The sequence below is a fragment of the Clytia hemisphaerica genome, unplaced genomic scaffold (genome assembly GCF_902728285.1).
Source record: "Clytia hemisphaerica strain Z4C2 unplaced genomic scaffold, Clytia hemisphaerica genome assembly, whole genome shotgun sequence".
NCBI classification, from domain to species: domain Eukaryota; kingdom Metazoa; phylum Cnidaria; class Hydrozoa; order Leptothecata; family Clytiidae; genus Clytia; species Clytia hemisphaerica.
The window spans coordinates 2,037,406-2,057,575 of NW_027104390.1; the positions used below are offsets into that span (position 1 = coordinate 2,037,406).

The following is a 20,170-nucleotide window of genomic DNA, read 5'->3' on the forward strand; positions in this document are numbered from 1 at the left end:
AAGATGTCACGATAACTTTCACTGATAAGTGCTCCCTTTTTAACTTTTTTGTTTTCATTCAAAATGACCGGACGCCGATTGGAGAATAAGAGAACGCCCGCCACCTAACTGCCTATCGCCCGAAACGCTCCTTCGTTTTGCTACTAATTTGTTCTTCTTCATTTCAGACACTACAGATTTTTTTCATATTTCGATTTAAAAGCCTACTCGGTGCGAAAGAGAAATCGTGTATTTTTTAATACGCTGTTCATTAACTCAAATCAAATGACTTTGGAGGTTTGGTGAAATGGTGGCCAAATTACCATCCCATGTTTTGTCAGATATTCCCAAGTTAGATCAGTCTTGGGCATTAAATTGGCAAAAAGGAATACTCCTTTTTGGGAGAACGCAACAGTCTTTTGCATAACTAATTACTCCATACATCAGTGGATGCAAGTAAAACCAGCAGGAAATTACATATTACTGGCTTAATAATTTTTGTTCAAATCAATCTATTGAATAACAAATTACTCCAGTATTCATGACTTTCCCTCGGCCAGTATCGTAAGTTGGTCTAATGTTGACATCCTTCTTCCAATTTCGACACCTGTCTTTAGAGATTGAGGAATAATGAGAAGGTCGGAATCACTGATTGGAACTATTTGCTTAGCGATCAGAGAGAAATAAATCTTTTTTCATTGGATTCCAACCTTCCTAATTCTGCCTAATTCCTATCTCTAAAGAAGGATGTCTAAAAAAATTTTATTTTCAGAGTATTATACAAAATAAAATTAAAATGGATCAGCCACAAGTGACTTACCGCTATCCATTGATCAGATACTTCTCCTTATTTGCCATTGCTTTGGTTATTGATATGTTACTATCAATATTCTTATGGATTGGAAAACCTGACAAAACAGAAATCATGCATACCATTAAACATTATTCTATTGATAAATCAGTCTTTGATCTGGCTTGTATATCTGTAGGACGTTGTATTCTTCTGATTCCAATTCTGGCAAGATTGGAAACAAAAACTATCCAGAATACACAACAAGGTGGTGGATCAAGATCTGGCTCACAAAAAATACTAAAATTTCTATCATTTATTTTGATTTTGGGAAGCATCGTTTTTGCAATTTACAAAGGTGTTAAAGTCATTCTCAGTTTTGAGGATGGTAAAGAGAAGGATTTTAAAACCACTGATTATGCATTGTGTATATCATTTGCTATCTTTTCGTTACTGTTCTCGGTTACCTTACTTGGATATTTTCAACATTTGAAACGTCTGGCATGTCATTATGCACAGTTTGGAGATGATGCTGAAATGGGTAGTGATGAATGTGCAGACAAAAACGAGCCAAAGAAAAAAGTCGACGTTGCAAGATTGATGAGCTTATTGAAACCTGTGAGTATGACTGTGAATTCTTTTTTGCCAACTTTTAATATGTTAATAATTGCATAACTCGTGTAACTTATGGTAAGTTAAAAAAGACATAAGTTTGGCGCAGAAAATTGGGGGCCTTAGGCATGGTCATTTATACGTTAAAAGAATCCTATTAGGATGTAGATTTCAGAACTATATGGTAATAGAATTAATTTTTTGGCTTTTTTAAGAAATTAGGGAAAAAAGTACTTTATTGAGGTCATTGATGATGTCATAAAACTCAAAATTTGAATATCTCAAAAACAAATGATCAAAATAGGACAAAATTTTCACCTTAGATGCATATTATCAAGAGGGAGCAATTCACAAAAATTTTTTTTGAGAAATGATGACGTCATCAATTTTTTAGCCAAAATAGATTTTTGGTAATTTCTGCTGACATCATCAACTATTTTTTTTTCAAAAGTTAGAGATTGATTTGAGACAAAATTTAATAATCCCTTGATAAGTACTTTTTGAGATATTCAATTTTTAAATTTTATGAAGTCATCAATTATGACGTTTTTTCAATTTTTCAAAGTTATTTTTTTTAATGCATTTTCGATAAACCTCTTTTTCACAGGAATCTCTGAAAATATTTGTGGGAACACTTGGACTGATTGGATCAACAGTATCAAATATGTTAGCCCCACTGTGGTTTGGTAAAGTCATTCAAGCAGCAGCTACTGGCACTATGCGTAAGACTTCAACTTTCTTGATTTTTATGTAATCAACACAGTTTATCTAGATCCAAAGAGGCTACATTAACCTGGAAGGCAGAGTTTAAAAGTATCTTTAATCATAATTCATGTATTTACTGCTACATCACTTTTAACAAGGGGTGATGCAGGGTGATGATCAATCAACAATCTAGTTGTAAAGAATTCAAAGAATTACTTTAGGTGTACAAACTTTCGCGAGCAGAAACTTTCACGATTTTCGCGAATTTTGGCCCTTTTCGTGAAATTAGTTGTATTTAAAAATTCTAGGAAGGGCCATTCGCAAAAGTTTATGCTAAAGAAAAATCCTTGACAAAATAGAAAATCTGTAAAACTTCAAACTTTGAATAGAATGTAACATTTATGGCACTTTTTAGCCTGCTAAAAGACTAATAAGTCAAAGGACAAAAGTTTCAAGCCATTCCAAGAAATATTTGTCCCTCTTTCTCATTTTTACGTCTGTAATCGCAAAAGTTTATGCTCGCGAAAGTTTGTCCGCCTAAAGTAATCTGAATTTAAAATTGAGCTTTAATGGTGTTAAGTGTTCCCATTTCATACCAGACACATGCCTTATATCAGGCTGGTCTCTCCTATTGTTTTATTGTGATCAATTTTATGCTGGATGAAAAAAAAGTTGTGTTTCTTTCACTCTTTCTGACCAATCTTGGTCATCCATTTCAATTCAATGTGAAAAAGCTTGTAAATTAAAATTGATGAGTAAGCAACGGTGTCAACTTATTCAAAAACAAAAACTTTTTATGCTGTATATTTATTATATTATTTTATCTATTTTTAGATGATTTGAATAAACAAACACTCGTTTTATTCTTGATCTATGCGGTTGGTGGTTTTGCTGCATTCTTCAGAGCTTGGCTTTACACTTTAACTGGACAAAGTTTAGTTGCTCGTATCAGAAAACTGGTCAGTATTTATATTAGGGTCTTTTAAAATGTGATTTTTATGAATTTATAGAATCCAGTTGAATTCATCCATGTAAATTTGGATAAACTTTTCATGTTTTTCTTAAAAACCCAAATAACTTTCTTTATTCATTCATTGCTCAGAGAGAATGTATACTTTGCAATATGCATAATATGGACAATTCAATTATGAACTTTCTAGACTTTCTATATGATGATTTCTTTGACTTTTGTTAACTTTATTATTTGTGTGGAATCTATGAACATCATCAGGGCAATCATTATTAACATTTCATCATTTCTAAATAATTTTTCATTTCTTTTATTGTCAGTTGTTTGCCCAAATTATTGCTCAAGAAGTTGCATTCTTCGATACTAGCAGGTATTATAATTTCGATCTTTTCTATGGGTAAATATCTTGGGAAAACTCTAAAAAGAAAGTAACTGTAGCTCTCGTCTGATTCTATATGAATAATACCCAATTTTTTTTAGTTCTATGGAGTAGAAAGGCTTTTTGTTTCCCTGATTCTATCACAACTTGCATTCCAGAAAAATGGTATTTTCTCAACTAAGGGTTATGAACACAAATTTTATGAATATGGTACAATATGAATTTGATGCAAATATTATTCGGTGGTATTATCTTTTAGTGTAAGAACAGCCAAAGGCTAGCTATGTATCTTGATTTCATTTCTGATCCCAATTTTTTGATTTTTTTAGGACAGGAGAGTTAATGAATCGTTTATCTTCTGACTGTCAAGTCCTTCAAAATGCACTTTCAGTGAGTCAATGTTTCATTTTATTCTTACTTTGAATTTAATTATAAGTTGATAAAGAAGTATTTTGGTTACCAGAGACGTTGGTCCAGCTTACTCACGACCCAATTTTTGCCTTGCCTATTCTAAAATTTTGAATTATATTATAGTGGGCAGTTAGCTGTCTAAATTTAATGCATTGCCCTCTTTTAACGTCAATGCAATGACTTCTTTCAATCTTTCTTAAGCTGAAATTTTTAACTGTTCGACTTTCTGCCCATTTTCTCATACTTGTGCCCTCTTTTAGTATAAGTTTTCCTTTAAACGAACTGGTCATGGAGTTGTTTTAAATCTCTAGATCAGACAAAAAGATACAATTACCAAATACACATATTCTCCACTAAAGAGAGCTCGAATCATTCATCTAATGTTTTAGAAGTTTAGAAGGTGACTTTTTTCTGTGTTGACTTGTTTTAACAGGTTAACATTTCAATGTTGTTGCGTTACACTCTTCAAATCTTTGGTTCCATTGGTATCATGTTTTATGTCAGTCCTAAACTTGGCGGTGTTTTGTTGGCTGTTATTCCTCTAGTTGGTATACTTGCACAACGATATGGTAAGGTTTTGTTTGGAATCATTATTTATGAGAGAGGGCACTATTTTTTAAACCAAAGTTATTTCCTTTTTGATATCTGATATCTTAAAAAGTCAACTGGCGAGTAGACTTAGTTGTTTGTAATTCATGTAATGTAAGTGTTACCGGTGTTAAATAATAATTCAATAAGCCTAACAAGATTATATATCAGTTTCTTTAAACTACAATTTGTCCCTTCCATTATTTTTTGCTTGGCTTCTAAATAAGTCGTCTAGCATGCTAAAATGGTGTGCATTGAAACATTTTGTACTTCCCATCAACCGTAGCGACCGTAACATAAAGGTAGAGCATCCAGCTATGGTGCGCAAGGTTGTGGGTTCGATCCCCAGCCGGGTCATACCAAAGATTCCCAAAATGGTACTTGATGCCTCTCTGCTTGGTGCTCAGCTCAGAAGGATCATCAAGGGTAAGTAAGTGGAGAAATCCAGGGAACGGAGTGTCTCCCTCTCCTACCTTTGGGTAGACAGCTAGAGAAAAGGGAGTGTCGGGGTCGTCCTCGACTGCGGTCGTAAACTTACTACTTTACTTCCCATCAACCACAGGTGCATATGTGCGTGATGTCCAGAAGACCTTCCAAGATGAACTTGCCAAGTCTGCATCCAGTGCTGAAGAGACCATCAGTGCTGTAAGAACTGTCAGATCTTTTTCACAAGAACCTAAAGCAAGAGCAGAATACGACCTGGCAATCGATAACAGTTTCAATGCTGGTGCAAAATTAGCCCTTGCAAGTGGTAAGTAGTATATTTGTACAGTCAACTCACAACTCAACCAGGGGGGGTCTTGCAGTTACTCCTTGACACTATGTGGAGTAACTGCAATTTTGGATATTTTCTACAGACACCACCACCCTTGCAGTTATTCCATAGTGTACTAACTGATTTTACCCTCAAAATTGGTGTATACCACCCCCAAAAATGCCAAATTTGGCAATTTTTTCACTGAATTCCTCATTTTTGATACCATTTTACTGCGTACGTCTTATTAACGACCGTTCAAGAGTTAAATATCTCAATCATTTTCCAAGTTTGTTAAAATATGTTTAATGCCTTGATTGAAGAAAAAATTTTGTGATTTTTTTTTGACTTTTGAAAAAAATGGTTGAATTTTTTTGCTTCCAGAATTTTTAAAAACCTAAAATTTTAAGTGAAAAATGGAAAAATGTGGTCACTTAGTACACCATATCCTACCAAGATCGACAATTTTGGGCTTAGGCACCACCCATGTTGCAGTTAGTCCACTGGTGGAGTAACTGTTTTCCCAAATTTTGGTTTATATACCACCACGGTAGTAATTGTCATAGTGTTTATATAATAACTGCATGACCCCCCCCCTGACTCAACTAACTTTAGGTGCTCAAACTTTCGCGGGCAGAAACTTTCGTGATTTTTGCGAAATTCGGTCCTTTTTGCGAAAGTAAATGTCTTTGAAAATTCTTGGAAGTGTTATTCACGAAAATTTATGCTCGCGAAAAATGCTTGACGAAATAGAAAAATCCGTAAAATTTCAAACTTTGAATAAAATGTAAGATTTATGGTACTTCTTAGCCTGTTAAAGCCAAATAAGCCAAAGACCAAAGTTTCAATCCAATTCAAGAAGTATTTGTCCGTCCAAGCCATTTTTCCATTTTATTTTTATGCCTTGATTCGTGAAAGTTTATGCTCGCAAAAAAGATTATTTCGTCAAATTCGCGAAAGTAAATGTTGCAAATTTCGCGATTTTTTGACCTCGCGAAATTTTCTGCTCGCGAAAGTTTGCACGCCTAAAGTAATTCGAACTTCTGTAATTCGAATCTTTCTGTAATATCCTCTCTATACTATTAAATGGATTTATGAAAAATTCATGTCACGCTATAGCCCAGCGTTTGACGACATCCCCGATCATCATGGCCGTGCTCATTGAAACATATTCCTAATTTTACGTCCGCTTAAAACGGTAAAATAAATTTTAAGATTCAGGTTTTTTGGAGAAGAAGTCATTGCAGTGTCAATCTGTCAAAAAAAAATTAAAAACTTACTTTTCCGTGGAAATAATTGACGTTTTTTGCAAGTTTGCAATATATATAATAAGTTTTAAACCATTTTAGGTGGTAATATTTCGTTTTTCGGCTTATGAATCTAAGTCTTTCGCCCATTTACTATCTCAAAGGCTTTTTGATGCGTTCAGCTTTACCTGTTTAGGCGGGTACGACACCGGGTGACGGCTAGATATAGGTTTTTATCATTTCACTATGATTGCTGTCTCTAGGAGCATTGCGTGCGTTCAAAAACACTTAACCGGCGTTTGTGACGACAGGAACCGTCTAGTTCAAACTAAACCATTATGTTCCCCTCAAATAGGAAATAGTGTAAAATTCTCTACAATCCGAATCTTTCTCCAATCTGAAGAGGATTCTCTACCCTTGAAAATCGAATTAGAGAGAATCAATACGAAAAATAAAACTTTTCACCACTGGACAATCCAAACACCAGATAGGTCGTAAATCGGTTTGGTGCATCCGGTGCGCGATAGAACGCTAAAGAAAAAAGTCTGGTGTCAAGGATTTGCGTATTTGGAAAAAACATCGGACAGTACGGTTTGTCGACAGGGTCGTTTTCATTGTCGGGTTTCAAAAGAGATATAATTAACTATAATCGGTGTCTTTTCTTTTGCAGGTATATTCAATGCAGTCATTGCAGTCTTAACTACAGTAAGTTGAAAGCTATTTTTTTCAAGTCTAAAACTATTTAATTTTTTTACGTGCAATCTTACAATTGTTTGTCGCTAAGATGAAAATCTGGTGTTTCGAGAAATATAATATATTATATTTAGACTACCTTATCGGCCTTTTTTACGGCGGTACTTATTGATGTTATTTTTTTTCGCCTCTTGTGCAATAAGGACCAGCGCAAGGGATCGGAATTAAATTAGGCCCTGGCTAAAATCGGAAAAAATGAGCTCTGACGTAAAAGGGGTCTCCGTAAAAAGGGTCTCCGTAAAAAGGGCCGATAAGTATGGATAAGTTATAATACAATTGCCAAATTTTTGAAAATCATCACTTTCAATTTGTTATAGGGTGCAATTGTGTTGGTATTATGGTACGGTGGCAAACTTGTTCATGATGGATCCATGAACGTTGGAAACTTAACGTGTATGTACAATTTCTTCTCTAGCTTCTTGCATTGCTACTAGTAGCAGACAAACCCTTAGGATCGTGGGACGCAATCGCATATTATTGGTTCGAAAGAAGATAAGATAAGATAAGAAGAAACTTATATGCACAGAATTTCATGCTTTTTCCGATGGTATCAATGATGTTCGTTGAATTCAACTTTGAAAAATCGTCAATTCTTTGAAAAACTGACGTCGTAGAAAAAGGGTAAGGAGATTTGCCTACGACGTCAGTTTTTCGAGCATAGCAAGCCTAAACCACGCCCCCCCCCCTCAAAAAATCTGTTTGCTTAGGAAACATTATTTACGGCTAGCTTATCTATTCAACAAATAATAAGTTTTGTATTGTAGTCTAACTCTCGTTGAAATTGATTAGATTGCGTTGTTTCCGTTTTCATTTGGATAATCGTTAGCAGCTTTTATAAGGGAGAACCTTTTCTTTACACTATCAAAACAATGAAAATTAAGTGCTTGTAAAAAGATATTAGCAAGTGTATGTATGTGTTTTCTCTGCGACGGAGACGGCAAGGTTCTAATTTGTCTAGATCCTGATCAACTGAGGACGACAGCAAATCAACACTTTTACCGTACTTGATTTAGCGGGTCAGAACTGCGGGTTATTTCAAATCACTTCAGACAATCCGCCGTCCTTAAAAGTGCAAATACATAAACTCGCTATTGTCCAACTGATGGTGAACGGACAGTAAATTACTTTTCTATTTTCATCAACGATTGAAGTTTGTATCTTATTCGAAGTTACCCACACACATTATTGGATTTGATTAATCTTTTTGACTTTCTTCCCTTTTCAGCTTTCATTTTATATGCGTTGAATGTTGCGATGGCTTTTGCCTTCCTTTCCTCACTCTATGGTGATTTTATGAAGGTATTTTTCATTTCGTGCTTATTTGATTCTACACTTAGTGAATTTGGTCCTTAAAGTTGGATGTCCACTGGGAAAACAGGTTCCTCGCAAATTTTTTGTTCGCAGAAAATCAATTCAGACATGTATGACTGGAATTGAAAAATCGATTGTTTTATTTTTTTGTGACATACCAAAAAAATAATTAAGTGATAAAAAATGATAACTTTTTCATTATCTAGGGTTCACCTTTTTTCATGATGAAATATAGGCTACACACGTCCCCTCTGATTATGTTTTGATATCGGGGATGTGTATCATGTATAAAATTCCCGTCCGACAGTTCCCCCCGTCTTTGTGTTTTTGAGTTTTAGAAACTTGATTAGCTTGGTGAATAAGTTTTATGTGAGAGATCTTTAGATTTCATCAAATTTCAATTAGAATTTGAATAGCTACAACAATTATTGGATTTCTTAAACTTTTAAGAAAAGAAAGAATTTAAGAAAAAGGAATTTTATACACGATTAGCATCCCCTACATCAAAACATATCAGTAGGGATTGCTTGCAGCCTAGATGAAATAGATCTTTGATTTGAAAATAAATCTAAACTCTGAAACTGAGATTTTTGATATTCACCTCTTGTAAAACTTTCTAAACTATTTCACGTTTTTTGTAGGCTGTAGGTGCATCAATTCGTATTTTCGAATTACTTGATCGTTCACCAGAATTGGTACCTGGAACTATTCAAATGAACGATGCTAAAGGTATATACACGTTATTTTATAAGAACATTCAAAATTTAAATTCAAGCCTTCGGATGTTCTTAACTTTTTGAATTCTAAGCCTAAAAATTTTCTTAACATGTTCTTATTTTCACCATTTTGTGAGTATTTTTGTCCATTCTCCCAAGAAATCGGGTGTCAGTAGAGCGTCGAGACGTTCTTAACTTGTTCTTTATATTTTGTCCATCGTAGCCTTAGTTCTTATACTTTAGGCGTACAAACTTTCGCGAGCAGAAACAGTTTTGGCCCTTTTCGCGAAAGTAAATGTCTTTAAAAATTCTAGTAAGGGCCATTCGCGAAAGTTTATGCTCGCGAAAAGTTCTTGACAAAATAGAAAATCTGTAAAACTTTAAACTTTGAATAAAATGTAACTTTCATGGCACTTTTAAGCCTACTAAAAGAGTAATAAGTCAAAGGACAAAATGTTTCAAGCCAATTCAAGAAGTATTTGTCCCTCTAAGCCATTTTTTCATGTGAAAATTCTCAATTTTATGTCTTGATTCGCGAAAGTTTATACTCGCGAAAAATATTTTTTCATTAAATTCGCGAAAGTAAATGTCGTGAATTTCGCGATTTTTCGTCCTCGCGATTTTTCGTCCTCGCGAAAGTTTCTGCTCCTGAAAGTTTGTACGCCTAAAGTAGTTTGTTCTTATAAAAAACGTGTATATGTTCGTAAAATAATCTTTTATACGCAGACACCCGTAAAAAATACCAATTTTTAGCCCATTTTCTAAATTTAAAATGATAAAACAACGACGTGATTTTCAACACAGATATGAAAATACTTAACAGTAATTTTTTCATTCTTACCGAATATTCATTGTTAGCTTGGTAATTTTTATCTAATTTCTTTTGTTTCCCCTTTTTATATAGTATCCATGTCATTTGAAGATGTTTATTTCACCTACCCTGCAAGACCTGATAATCAAATTTTGAAGGTATGTTACTACACAATATATTGTCAGGCAATATGTAATAAAGAGTTGACACAATATCTATATTTCAAACTCATTTTGTTTCATGGTGCTCAGGCACCAATCATCAGTAAAAGTCAGGCAATATATTGATGTTAGAGCACCTGTTATTTACTTCGTACATTGCGGTCCGAAAACGACAGTGTCAAATATTGTTCGTCACTATATTATGTAGTCTAAGTAGCCCATAAACAGATCAAATCAAATCTTAAAAACTGGATCCGTTTTAGAGTGTTTTGAGGGTGTAAAAAGTGAAAACCTTTCTACATCGCCAAACCGGTGGGCGACATTTTTTACCAAAATATTTGCCCCTCCGCTCGCTCACCAGGGCCCACTAAGTGGTGTACATTACGAAGAATTAGTAATTTTTGTCTTATAGTACAGTAGAGTACTCGAACCACGTTTTCACGCAATGAATTCATTTTCGATACTTTTCAGGGTTTCAGTTTTGAGATGAACCCAGGAGAAACAATTGCTTTGGTTGGACCATCAGGTGGTGGCAAAAGTACAGTCATCAACCTTCTCGAAAGATTCTACGATCCAGCACAAGGTCTTGTCAAACTTGGTAAGAGTGTATTCTTCTTCGAAGTACAGTGGAGTCTCTTTAACTCGAACCTCTACAACTTTTTGTTTCAGTCACTAGAATATATCTCGTTACATCAAAATAAAAAAGCTTTAAGTCCATTTTTGTTGTTTTGAGAAAATCGACTTTAGATTATTTTTTCTTAAATCCATTAACATTTGAAATATTTTTGTGTTAAAGTCCAAAATTGCTTCCACGCTTAACTTAAGGCTTTTTGACCTAGACTGAAGTGTCTTAAGGCTTTTTTACCCTGAAAATTAAGTAAAAAGTAAAATTCTTGTCTTTATAAAAGCTTGAAATTAGACCACTTTAGATTGGTTTTTGATGGATTCAAGCCAAAAAAATCGATAAAAAATTGGGTGCAAAGCATCGATATGGTTTCTCCTTGACGGGAACTGGGAATAAGTTCGTATTATAGAAATTCTAATAATAAGTTTGATTATGCGAGAGTCTACTGTACTGTCAACTCTTTCTAATTCGAACCCTTATAATTCAAATAGAAAGTCGTGTGAAAAAACTTTGTATCTTTGAATCTTTCTATAAATCCTACCGTAGGTTGGTCTAATGTCGACATTCCTCAACTAATTCCGACACCCTTTTCAGTGATGGGGAAAACAGGAAGTTCGAAATCACGACCTTCCTATTAATCTCAGCTCTAAAGTTGGGTGTCGGAATCAGAAGAGATATGTCAACATTAGACCAAGTTACGGTAGTAAATTTTTAGTCCCTTAAAGTCAACTGTACTTTCCATTCTTGATTGTTTTAGGTGAACATCCGATGTTTGATATCGATACTGATTGGTTCCGGAAACGCGTCGGTATTGTCAGTCAAGAACCTGTCTTGTTTGCAAAAACCATCGCCGAAAACATTGCTTATGGTAGAGATGCTACCAAGGAAGAGGTAGGTTTTGTCTTTCTTTGTTAGTTTGCCTCAGGGATTTTGCAAAGAGGGTCAGGAAACGTCCATTAAATGTCACGAATGTCACGCTGATGTTATTTGATCGGATCAATTCTCGAGAGATTTATTTTTCTTGTTTTCGTGAATTTCTGTGAGGTCGCTGACTCACGAAATTTAATCCAAGCGTATTTTCCAAACCAGATTCTAAAGGTTAAATCAAGTACACTGTAATTGTTTTTTTGTTCTTTTTTGCAATTTCAGGGCTACTTTGTTAAATTAATTTTGGCTAATGCACGAAATAAAATTCTAAACGAAATTTGTTAAAATGTTGACAAAGACAAAAATCCGCGAAATTTTCTGTATTTATTTTCATGGATTTTTTAGCTTGACTGGTTCCAGGGGCGGTGCGACACCCCTGCAAAACATGCACTCGCAGGGTATGCTCCGGAGTCATTTTTGTCGCAGCTTGTTTTTAGCCTACCCGGAGTTGTTTTTCCGGATCATTCGTTAGTGTCATTAGATTTATTTTACTGACTTAAAGTCCGCGGTAAATATAAGAAAACTGTTTATCAAGTCGCGTTACAGGAAGCGTGAATTCCAGTCTTCATTTTAGATTTTGTGCACAAAACGTTTTGCAGCCCCTGCACCCTGCAAAATTTTGCAGAAAGACCTGGATGAGGTCAAAATGCAGGGTTTGCCCGGGATTTGATGGCTGTTAGTGACAAAACGTTAAAAGTCAAGACTCGTCAAATGGCTTTAGATGCTTGGAGAAGAAAAAACAGAATAGACAGTCCTGATTTTATCTATTTTGTCGCAAATTCTGAAGAATTTGAAGCCTGCACATTTCCAATCTTCTCCGAATTCGTCATTTGAGCCTGAGGGCTGCCTCAATGTTTGTTTTTCTTCTTATGGTTATCTTCTGAAATCCATTGCAACAAGGAAAGTCAAATCTGTAAGGTATGTGGTATTTTTTTCTATTATTTTTCATGCCTGCATGTTATCAATTATAATCTGATAAGTGCAGGAAAAACTGCTTCCCTTCCCCCTCTTTCTCTACTTATCTGCCTATGGCCTATGACTTGTCATAATTTTTGGTAATCAACAAAACTACTTGTTGTGTGTGGTGAGTGAGTGGTGAGTGAGTGGCTAATCATGAAATATTTGTAAGATATTTGATCAATCGGGGTACGTAGTTACTGTTTGTTTGGCCAATCACTCTGGCTAAGAAAAGGTTGACGACAGGAGATGAATTTGTGGCAATTTAAGAGGCAAAGAGACAACCAACCTATTGTGGTTTTATTTTGAAATAAGAGAAAGAAAATAACCTTGAAAATTTTGTGATTCTGACCTTGACACCCTGCCTAATGTTTTCAATATGTTTTGGCCGGTTAAAAAATTTTTCTGGGGAGAGAAAAAGAGCTGTGTGGGTTTTTCGCACACTATTTTGAGGTACACAAACAGATTGTATTTGACTATGTTTAGTTTGCGGGCCAGCACCTGCCAGTCAAGTACTGGTCATAAAAACTGCACGACAATCTTAAAAATGATTTCTCTATTTTGTTTTAGTTCTCTTCCAAATGGAAATTGCCTGTACAGTTCCATTTCTCTCCATCTTGTGGGCAACAATTCTTTGATGGATACACTTCGATGCCTTGCACATGTGCAGAACTTTTCCTGAATTGTAAGTATTATTCTCAGAACCAAAACCCATCCAAGAAGTTTAGTAGATATTGGCTCAGTCATGAAGCATTGCGGTTGGCGGTTACCAACAGTCAGCCGGTTATTATATAAGATTAATTTCATTGGTTGTCCAGTTGTCGTTTGACTTAAATTTTGTTGTTTTGTGTTTGTTAAATATGTAGGTGTAGCTTGCAAAGATCCTAATTCCCTCTTCATTATATACTTTCAGGTTAGTTGCCATCATACTGTCCAGTAGCCCCTAGATCAATGGATTATTTTGCAGCTTCACGTGGTTGGTACGAAATTTTTGTAAACACTGACAAAGTCTGCTAATAAGATGAGTGAAACCATATTTAACTTAAAGGAAACAACAGAATGGAATAATTCAATCAAAATGATGATGTGTACCTAACATTTAGTTTCTTGGAAGTTTTTGGATTCAAAATTTTCCCTTTATATATATAGTATAACATTTATAACACAACAACTGGATTTTGATACCAAACATAAAACATGCTGCATTATGTACATAATGAATAAATGAGTTTCTGATGACATGGTTTGTTTTCTATTCGGATTGGGGGTTATTTACCCCTGGTACAGGATTCCCTGCTTGATTTGGCAAACAGTTCCAAACGAGACACCAGAATGGGGCTAGACTACAATTTCAAGATGAACCAACTTGAGATTTCAGCTTCAGTACAAATTCTAGTTTTGGATACTTTAATGCATCACATTAATCAATTTTCTAATGAAATACTCTTTTCTTGAGCAGTCTGAATAAAATTGTTTTGCTCTTTTTCTCTAAATTTTCATTTGAAATGGCAAAAGGCTTTTATTATTAATCTGCTTGAAATTATTTAAGTCACCTTTTGGCAGCAATAAGATAAATAGATTTGACATAATAAGAATCAAAATTATTAAAATTTTTTAGACAGTTTGGTAAATATTATTATTATTGTTATTGCTATCATCACGATCAGATAAAGATTTTTGTATAATTTATAATCTTTTGTGTGCTATTGTATTATTTTGCTATCATTTTTCACTTTTTTGTGTAAAGTTCAAAAAGTTCTTTAAAAAATTCATGATAGTTATAATTTTTGTCATTGATATAATGAATTGCCAAACTGCCAAATTGCCTTTCTCTTTCCTTAATTTTTTCCATATTTTAGAAGCCACTCTTTTTTTGGTTCTTGAAACACTTTAACCCAAAAAACTATCTTAGTTTTACCAGCTTCATTTTGTGTTTAAATGAAATGAATTTGAATCCTTTACCTCTCGTTCATGGTACATTGGGCATAAAAAGGTGGCTGTTTTAGCCAATCTAGAGGGTCGAAATTCAAAAATTTTCTGGCCCGTCGGGCCCAACCATGGTGGGCCCTCCTTAGACACTATATATAGCTGAATCACTATATATAGCTGAACCTTTTTTGCAGGGTATCCTAAAAATCCTAGATACGCCCCTGGGTTCTTTAGTAATCTCACTTTCACTTTCGTTTTACTAGATCGAAGACGCTGCGAAACGTGCAAACGCCCACGAATTCATCGACAATTTTGAGGTTAACATCTTTTTTTTATTAGTTTCAATTTTGACTAAAATGTCCGGAATTTAATCTGGACCTAATTAATATCAGAAAAATCTGAGATTTAATTTCAAGAAATAGTTAAGAGTTTCCTGACAGTTTTTAGTTTTATATGAGGCAGGTATCTCCTATTGTTATATCCTATTGACTACACAAATTGATTTTTTGAAAATATCTTCAAAGATATATAAACGGAGGGGGGGTCCAAAAAATTGAGATTGAATTGATATCGAGAATTGATATCCGGGGGAGAAGTTTATTCGGAACCTTAGAGTGTTTAACCAATGCCTTTTTCTCTTTTCACAGGAAAAATATGACACAAACGTTGGTGAGAGGGGAATCAAATTAAGTGGTGGTCAAAAACAACGTATTGCTATCGCACGCGCGCTTATTATGGATCCAGATATTCTGCTTTTGGATGAGGTAAGGAGGGGTCATTTACCAGTAAAATAATTGGTCACATCTTGAAATTATGCTTGAAATTATGATTTTACACGTTTTTTTAAGAACAAGCTATATAAGAACACAAGGCTTCGATAGCCAAAATCCTAAGAACAAGTAAAAGATATTTTAAGGCTTTGCAGACTCGAAAACATGCGATTTTTTAGGAAAATTGGTAGAAATGTTATACAAAATGGAGAAAATCAGAACATTTTAAGAACACTTTTAGGCTGAAAACTTTAAAAGTTAAGAACATCCTAAGGCTTCAACAATTTTATATGTTTTTATAAAAGAAAACGTATAATGGAGGAGGCTGGTCAACCAATCAGCGCTCGGAAAAGCAAATAAAAATCTCAGGAGAGTTTTGAAGTTAAAAATGGATCAATGTTGATTACTTGATATAGAAAGGTTGGGGACATCGCAAAAATATTATCTATTGAAAAAATCTTGTTTTTTCTATTGCGGCTTTAAAAAAACTCAGGAGCTATATTAGCTATATTGATCTAGTGATTTTATCATTATTGCAATGAAAATGTACTTTTGATCAGATCTATTCAGAAGTCTATTCAGAAGAATCTATCTATGAAAACAGTATAAAGTGCAGATCTGGGGGGGGGGTACTTAGGCAAAATGGGTACCGGGTATGTGCGAGCCATAAGGGTCCCTTTTTCATACCTTCAAAAGTTTCTCAAACAAGGGGTACAAAGACCATTAAAAAGCAATTTTGTAAGGATCCAAAATTCACGAAGTTCGAAATTTCCTCTCTCAAAGGGTCGTGATTTTCCAAAATTCGGACAAAAATCGAGTGAGAAAAGTCTCTTTAAGGGTCTTAAAAACGCCAGTACCCAAAGCCTACTTTTTGATTTTATTGATGGACGTTGATACAATCGTGAACCGTAAAACAACGAACTAACTAAGGGACTAGGTTCGAGTTTGAAAATGGTTTTCAATCTTGTCCTTTCATCTTACAGGCAACAAGTGCTTTGGATGCTGAGAGTGAACATTTGGTCCAAGAAGCTATCGATCGAGCCATGGTTGGACGCACCGTACTTGTTATTGCTCACCGTTTGTCCACGGTCCGTGATGCGTCCAGGGTAAGAAAATTTAGAGATTTTTACCATAAACCGTCGTTCCAGTAACAGATTCCCAATTCCGCACTAAGATTCTTGTTACTTTTCCGGAATCTTTCCGCTATTTCTTCCGGAATAACCGGCATGAGATTGGAAAGGGTTTGTCTCTAAAGGTACGCGGAAAATCCCACCAAACTGCCTAGCTTTCCGAAGCTCACTTTTCAACTGCCCGAGGTTCTGTTCTTTTTCCGCTAGTAAAGTGGCAGAGGAATCTTAGTGCGGAAATGGGAAACTTATACAAAACGACGGTATACCACAATGATTTTCAACTACTTTTCAACTACTTGGCTTGTGTGTGTGTCCAGTTTTAGAGTGCTGACTAGTTGAAATTGAAACGTTCGAAGATCTAACGAAAAACAGAAGACGACATTGTGGACTAGTCGCTACTTTAAAACTGGTCACACTTTCACGAAAAGTTTAATTGACGCCCTAATTCGATTTAAAGAGTTTTCTTCAAAAAATTGGTTCTATCCATAGAACGTTGAATAGTGCAGACTAAATGTGCCAAAAGTCATTAACATTGTGCACAAAGGCGTACAAGCAAAAAATTGGCACCTGTTTGTGTATTTTACAGACCAGAACAGGTTCCCAGGCTAAAATGATTTTTTTTCATTAAAACATTACAACCCATATCTGAATATTAAGCTAAAAAAAGTTATTGTGGAACGTTGTTTGAAAAACAACGAAATTGCTGACGTCAGCAAAAATTCAAGGACCACCCAAAGACGTTTATTTTTGTGAAATCCAATAATGCACCTCTCAGGCACTAGATACGATTAATTAGATCGGATGCAAACTTATTTTACAACAGTTTTTCGAGTATGGTTATGGTGGGAAGTTTTGCCTTAGAAGTGCTTATCATGGGCATGCCCGATGCAACCCATTTAGCCTAAGGCTTTCGAAGGGTTGTAAAAACGCGATATTCAATGTCAAGTAAGTCTAACTCTCAACCAAAGCTATCATCCATTTATACATTGAAAGGTCCTCTGTTTAATTTGATAGAAATAAAATTTTCGGGTGGTTCTTGAATTTTTGCTGACGTCAGCAATTACGTCATTTTTCAAACAACCTTCCGCAATAACTTTTTTTGGTTTCATTTTCAGATATGGGTTGTAATCTTTGTGTTTAAAGCCCGAAGGGCTAGAGTTCAATCTCTAACCTTTCTCAGGCAAGAAAAAGTGAAGCCTTAAAAAATGCGCCGCATTTTTGACGACAGATTGAATCTAGCAATTCCTTTGTTTACGATTGATATTTTTTTCGAAATTTAGCGGTAAATTTTAGTTTCAATCTGTCATTTGTGTAAAAACCAGGCGAGCCGCTCAAGGCCGCGCAACTTTGGTAGGATTTGTTGGCTTCAAATCCTACCAAGGAGATTGACTTCTAGCCCTTCGGGATTATACTTCATTGGTTGTAATGTTTTAATGAAAAAAAAAATTCATTTTAGCCTGGGAACCTGTTCTGGTCTGTAAAATACACAAACAGGTGCCAATTTTTTGGGTCTGAGATTTAAATCCATTTTTGACCCCTAGACTACAATTGTGCAAAGTCTCATGCTTGTACGCCTTTGTGCACAATTTTTACTCAATTAGACCGTACTAGAGTTAGCATAGTGAGCAACACTCCTCCAACTCGCACCTAAAAATGTGAGCCCACCTACATAGGCTTACCCATGAAAACACCCTGGGAGGCTTACCCCAACCCACCTAAAATCTCTTATCAACCCAAACCCCCATCTTTTTTGAAAAATCTGAAAATCCTCAACCCCCCTTACCAGAATCCAGGGGGGGTGCCCGCTATGATAGTAGTTAAAGTTCATTTAAAAAAGAAGTTCATGGTACCTTGAGGCTTTACGACTTAAAGTGAAATGGTGGACTGTATTCTTAAGCAGCGAATACGATGGGTCAACCATTTTCTGATTTTCGCACAGTTGAGGAGATTAATCTAAAGAATCCTACATTTACTAAAAAATAGACTAAAAAAACGACAAATTTCATAAAGAACGATAAACTTCCCCGTCCACAACCCCGATTCGGTTAGTTTGTCCACGTTCTTCCACCTCTACGAATTCATTTCTCTTTGTTTATCACGAAGATAGGATTCTTTAGAGGGATGTACTCTTCAACGGACGCCTCAATATTTTTTCTAATTTCAGGTCATCGTCATCAACAAGGGAACCATCGCTGAACAAGGAACCCACGAGGAATTATTAGAATTGAACGGTGTTTACAAGAAACTCGTTTTACGTCAATTAGAAAAAAATGCTTCGGATTTTAATAATGAAGATGCGGATGATGAAAATGATGGAGAAAATAAAACAGATGATGGAGGAGATGGAAAAGGAAATGGCGGACACAGGCCAAGTTTGATAAGACAAATTTCGGACACCTTAATGTAGCCTGTTTGACTTTCTTGACATAAAGGCCGGTCTTAACTTTCGCGCGACACGAGCGAAAATTTTTGACGTTTTTGTAAGCTCATTGATCGGTTGAAAAATGAAGCAATTCCATTGGTAGAAATTGACGTAACGGATGAAAAAAGTAGAACTTACTTCAACTTTTTTTTTGTTCGCGCGAAACTTTTTTATGACGTAATCTTTTCTTCAGGCAAAAAAGGTTAAGAAAAAAAGCTGTCGCCCATTTCGCGCGAAAGTGGAGACCGGCCTTAAAGTAGTATAGTATTTAGGCTAATTTATTCTGCGGTTCATTTGTTGTGTGGTATTTGAGTTGGAAGTTTGTTCCCGTCAATAGTTCCTGTTTTTTGTTAAGCCTTCAATCGGCTTAACCGATTTCGCAGGTTTCTTTCTCCGTAAATCTGTTGATGGTATCCCGCAATCGTGGCATGTAGTTTCAGATGAAATTACCGAGTTTATGTATCTGTGTTTTTCTGCGCCGGAGACGGTAAGGTTAGGTAAATCAGTTACCGTCCTCGATTTTGCTGGTCAAAACTGCGGGTTTTTTCAAATAGCTTCAGTCACTTAACCGTCCTCAAAAGTACAAATACATAAACTTGCTATTATGAGTAGTTATGAAGGAAATGAGAAACTGGAACTAGAAAACTAGAAAGACTTGATAAATAGAGCTAAATTGACGTGATGATTAAATTTTTTAACTATAATGATATGTACATTACTGATTGGCAATGATATACAATTTTACGTGTTTGACTTTGAGTGTACTTGCATTGCAGTCAACTCTCTCTAATTCGAACTTCTGTAATTCGAATCTTTCTGTAATTCAAACCAAATAATTGGCCCCTTCAGCTGTAAGGTGGTTTGAAATGACCCCTATAATTCGAATCTGGAGTATGTTTTATATATATGAGGCACTATTAACTTAAGGAGACGAGCAATTGTACAAATTAAGGAGACATTCGAGTTATAGAGGTTCAAGTTAAATAGTTTCCATTGTATGTAATTATTAAATTTTTGAAACGTCTAGGTCCTAACAATCGATAAGTCTAGTCAAGTAGAGGACTATATGTAATATTTGAATAGGTATGCGAGAGTAGTTTAAAGTAAGTTTTTATTTTTATTTACCTTTTGTTAATAAAATACAAAAAGTATTGATTTTTGACTCCTTCCAGATCCATAATTCACATGCCCCTAACTGATGCAGGAAGATCAGACATCAAGCT

At 35.2% G+C, this 20,170-nt stretch overlaps 1 protein-coding gene across 1 annotated transcript; it reads left to right on the top strand.

Moving 5' to 3' along the window:
* The first annotated feature begins 722 nt into the window (after positions 1-722).
* LOC136819695 (uncharacterized) lies at positions 723-19,018 on the top strand. The gene is made up of 18 exons (XM_067075936.1): positions 723-1,387; positions 1,989-2,103; positions 2,921-3,045; positions 3,377-3,426; positions 3,765-3,825; positions 4,280-4,415; positions 4,997-5,185; positions 7,106-7,140; positions 7,506-7,581; positions 8,414-8,487; positions 9,141-9,228; positions 10,120-10,184; positions 10,659-10,785; positions 11,570-11,703; positions 14,889-14,942; positions 15,273-15,389; positions 16,379-16,501; positions 18,690-19,018. Exons 1-18 carry the CDS (start codon positions 776-778, stop codon positions 18,930-18,932), a joined length of 2,424 nt encoding a protein of 807 aa, XP_066932037.1. The 5' UTR covers positions 723-775; the 3' UTR covers positions 18,933-19,018.
* The last annotated feature ends 1,152 nt before the right edge of the window (positions 19,019-20,170 follow it).

Coding starts and splice junctions, on each gene's coding strand:
- LOC136819695 (XM_067075936.1), top strand. CDS start 776: ATGGATCAGCCACAAGTGACTTACCGCTATCCATTGATCAGATACTTC. Junction 9,229..10,119: donor TCAAATGAACGATGCTAAAG/GTATATACACGT, acceptor CTTTTTATATAG/TATCCATGTCATTTGAAGAT. Junction 11,704..14,888: donor GAGATGCTACCAAGGAAGAG/GTAGGTTTTGTC, acceptor TCGTTTTACTAG/ATCGAAGACGCTGCGAAACG.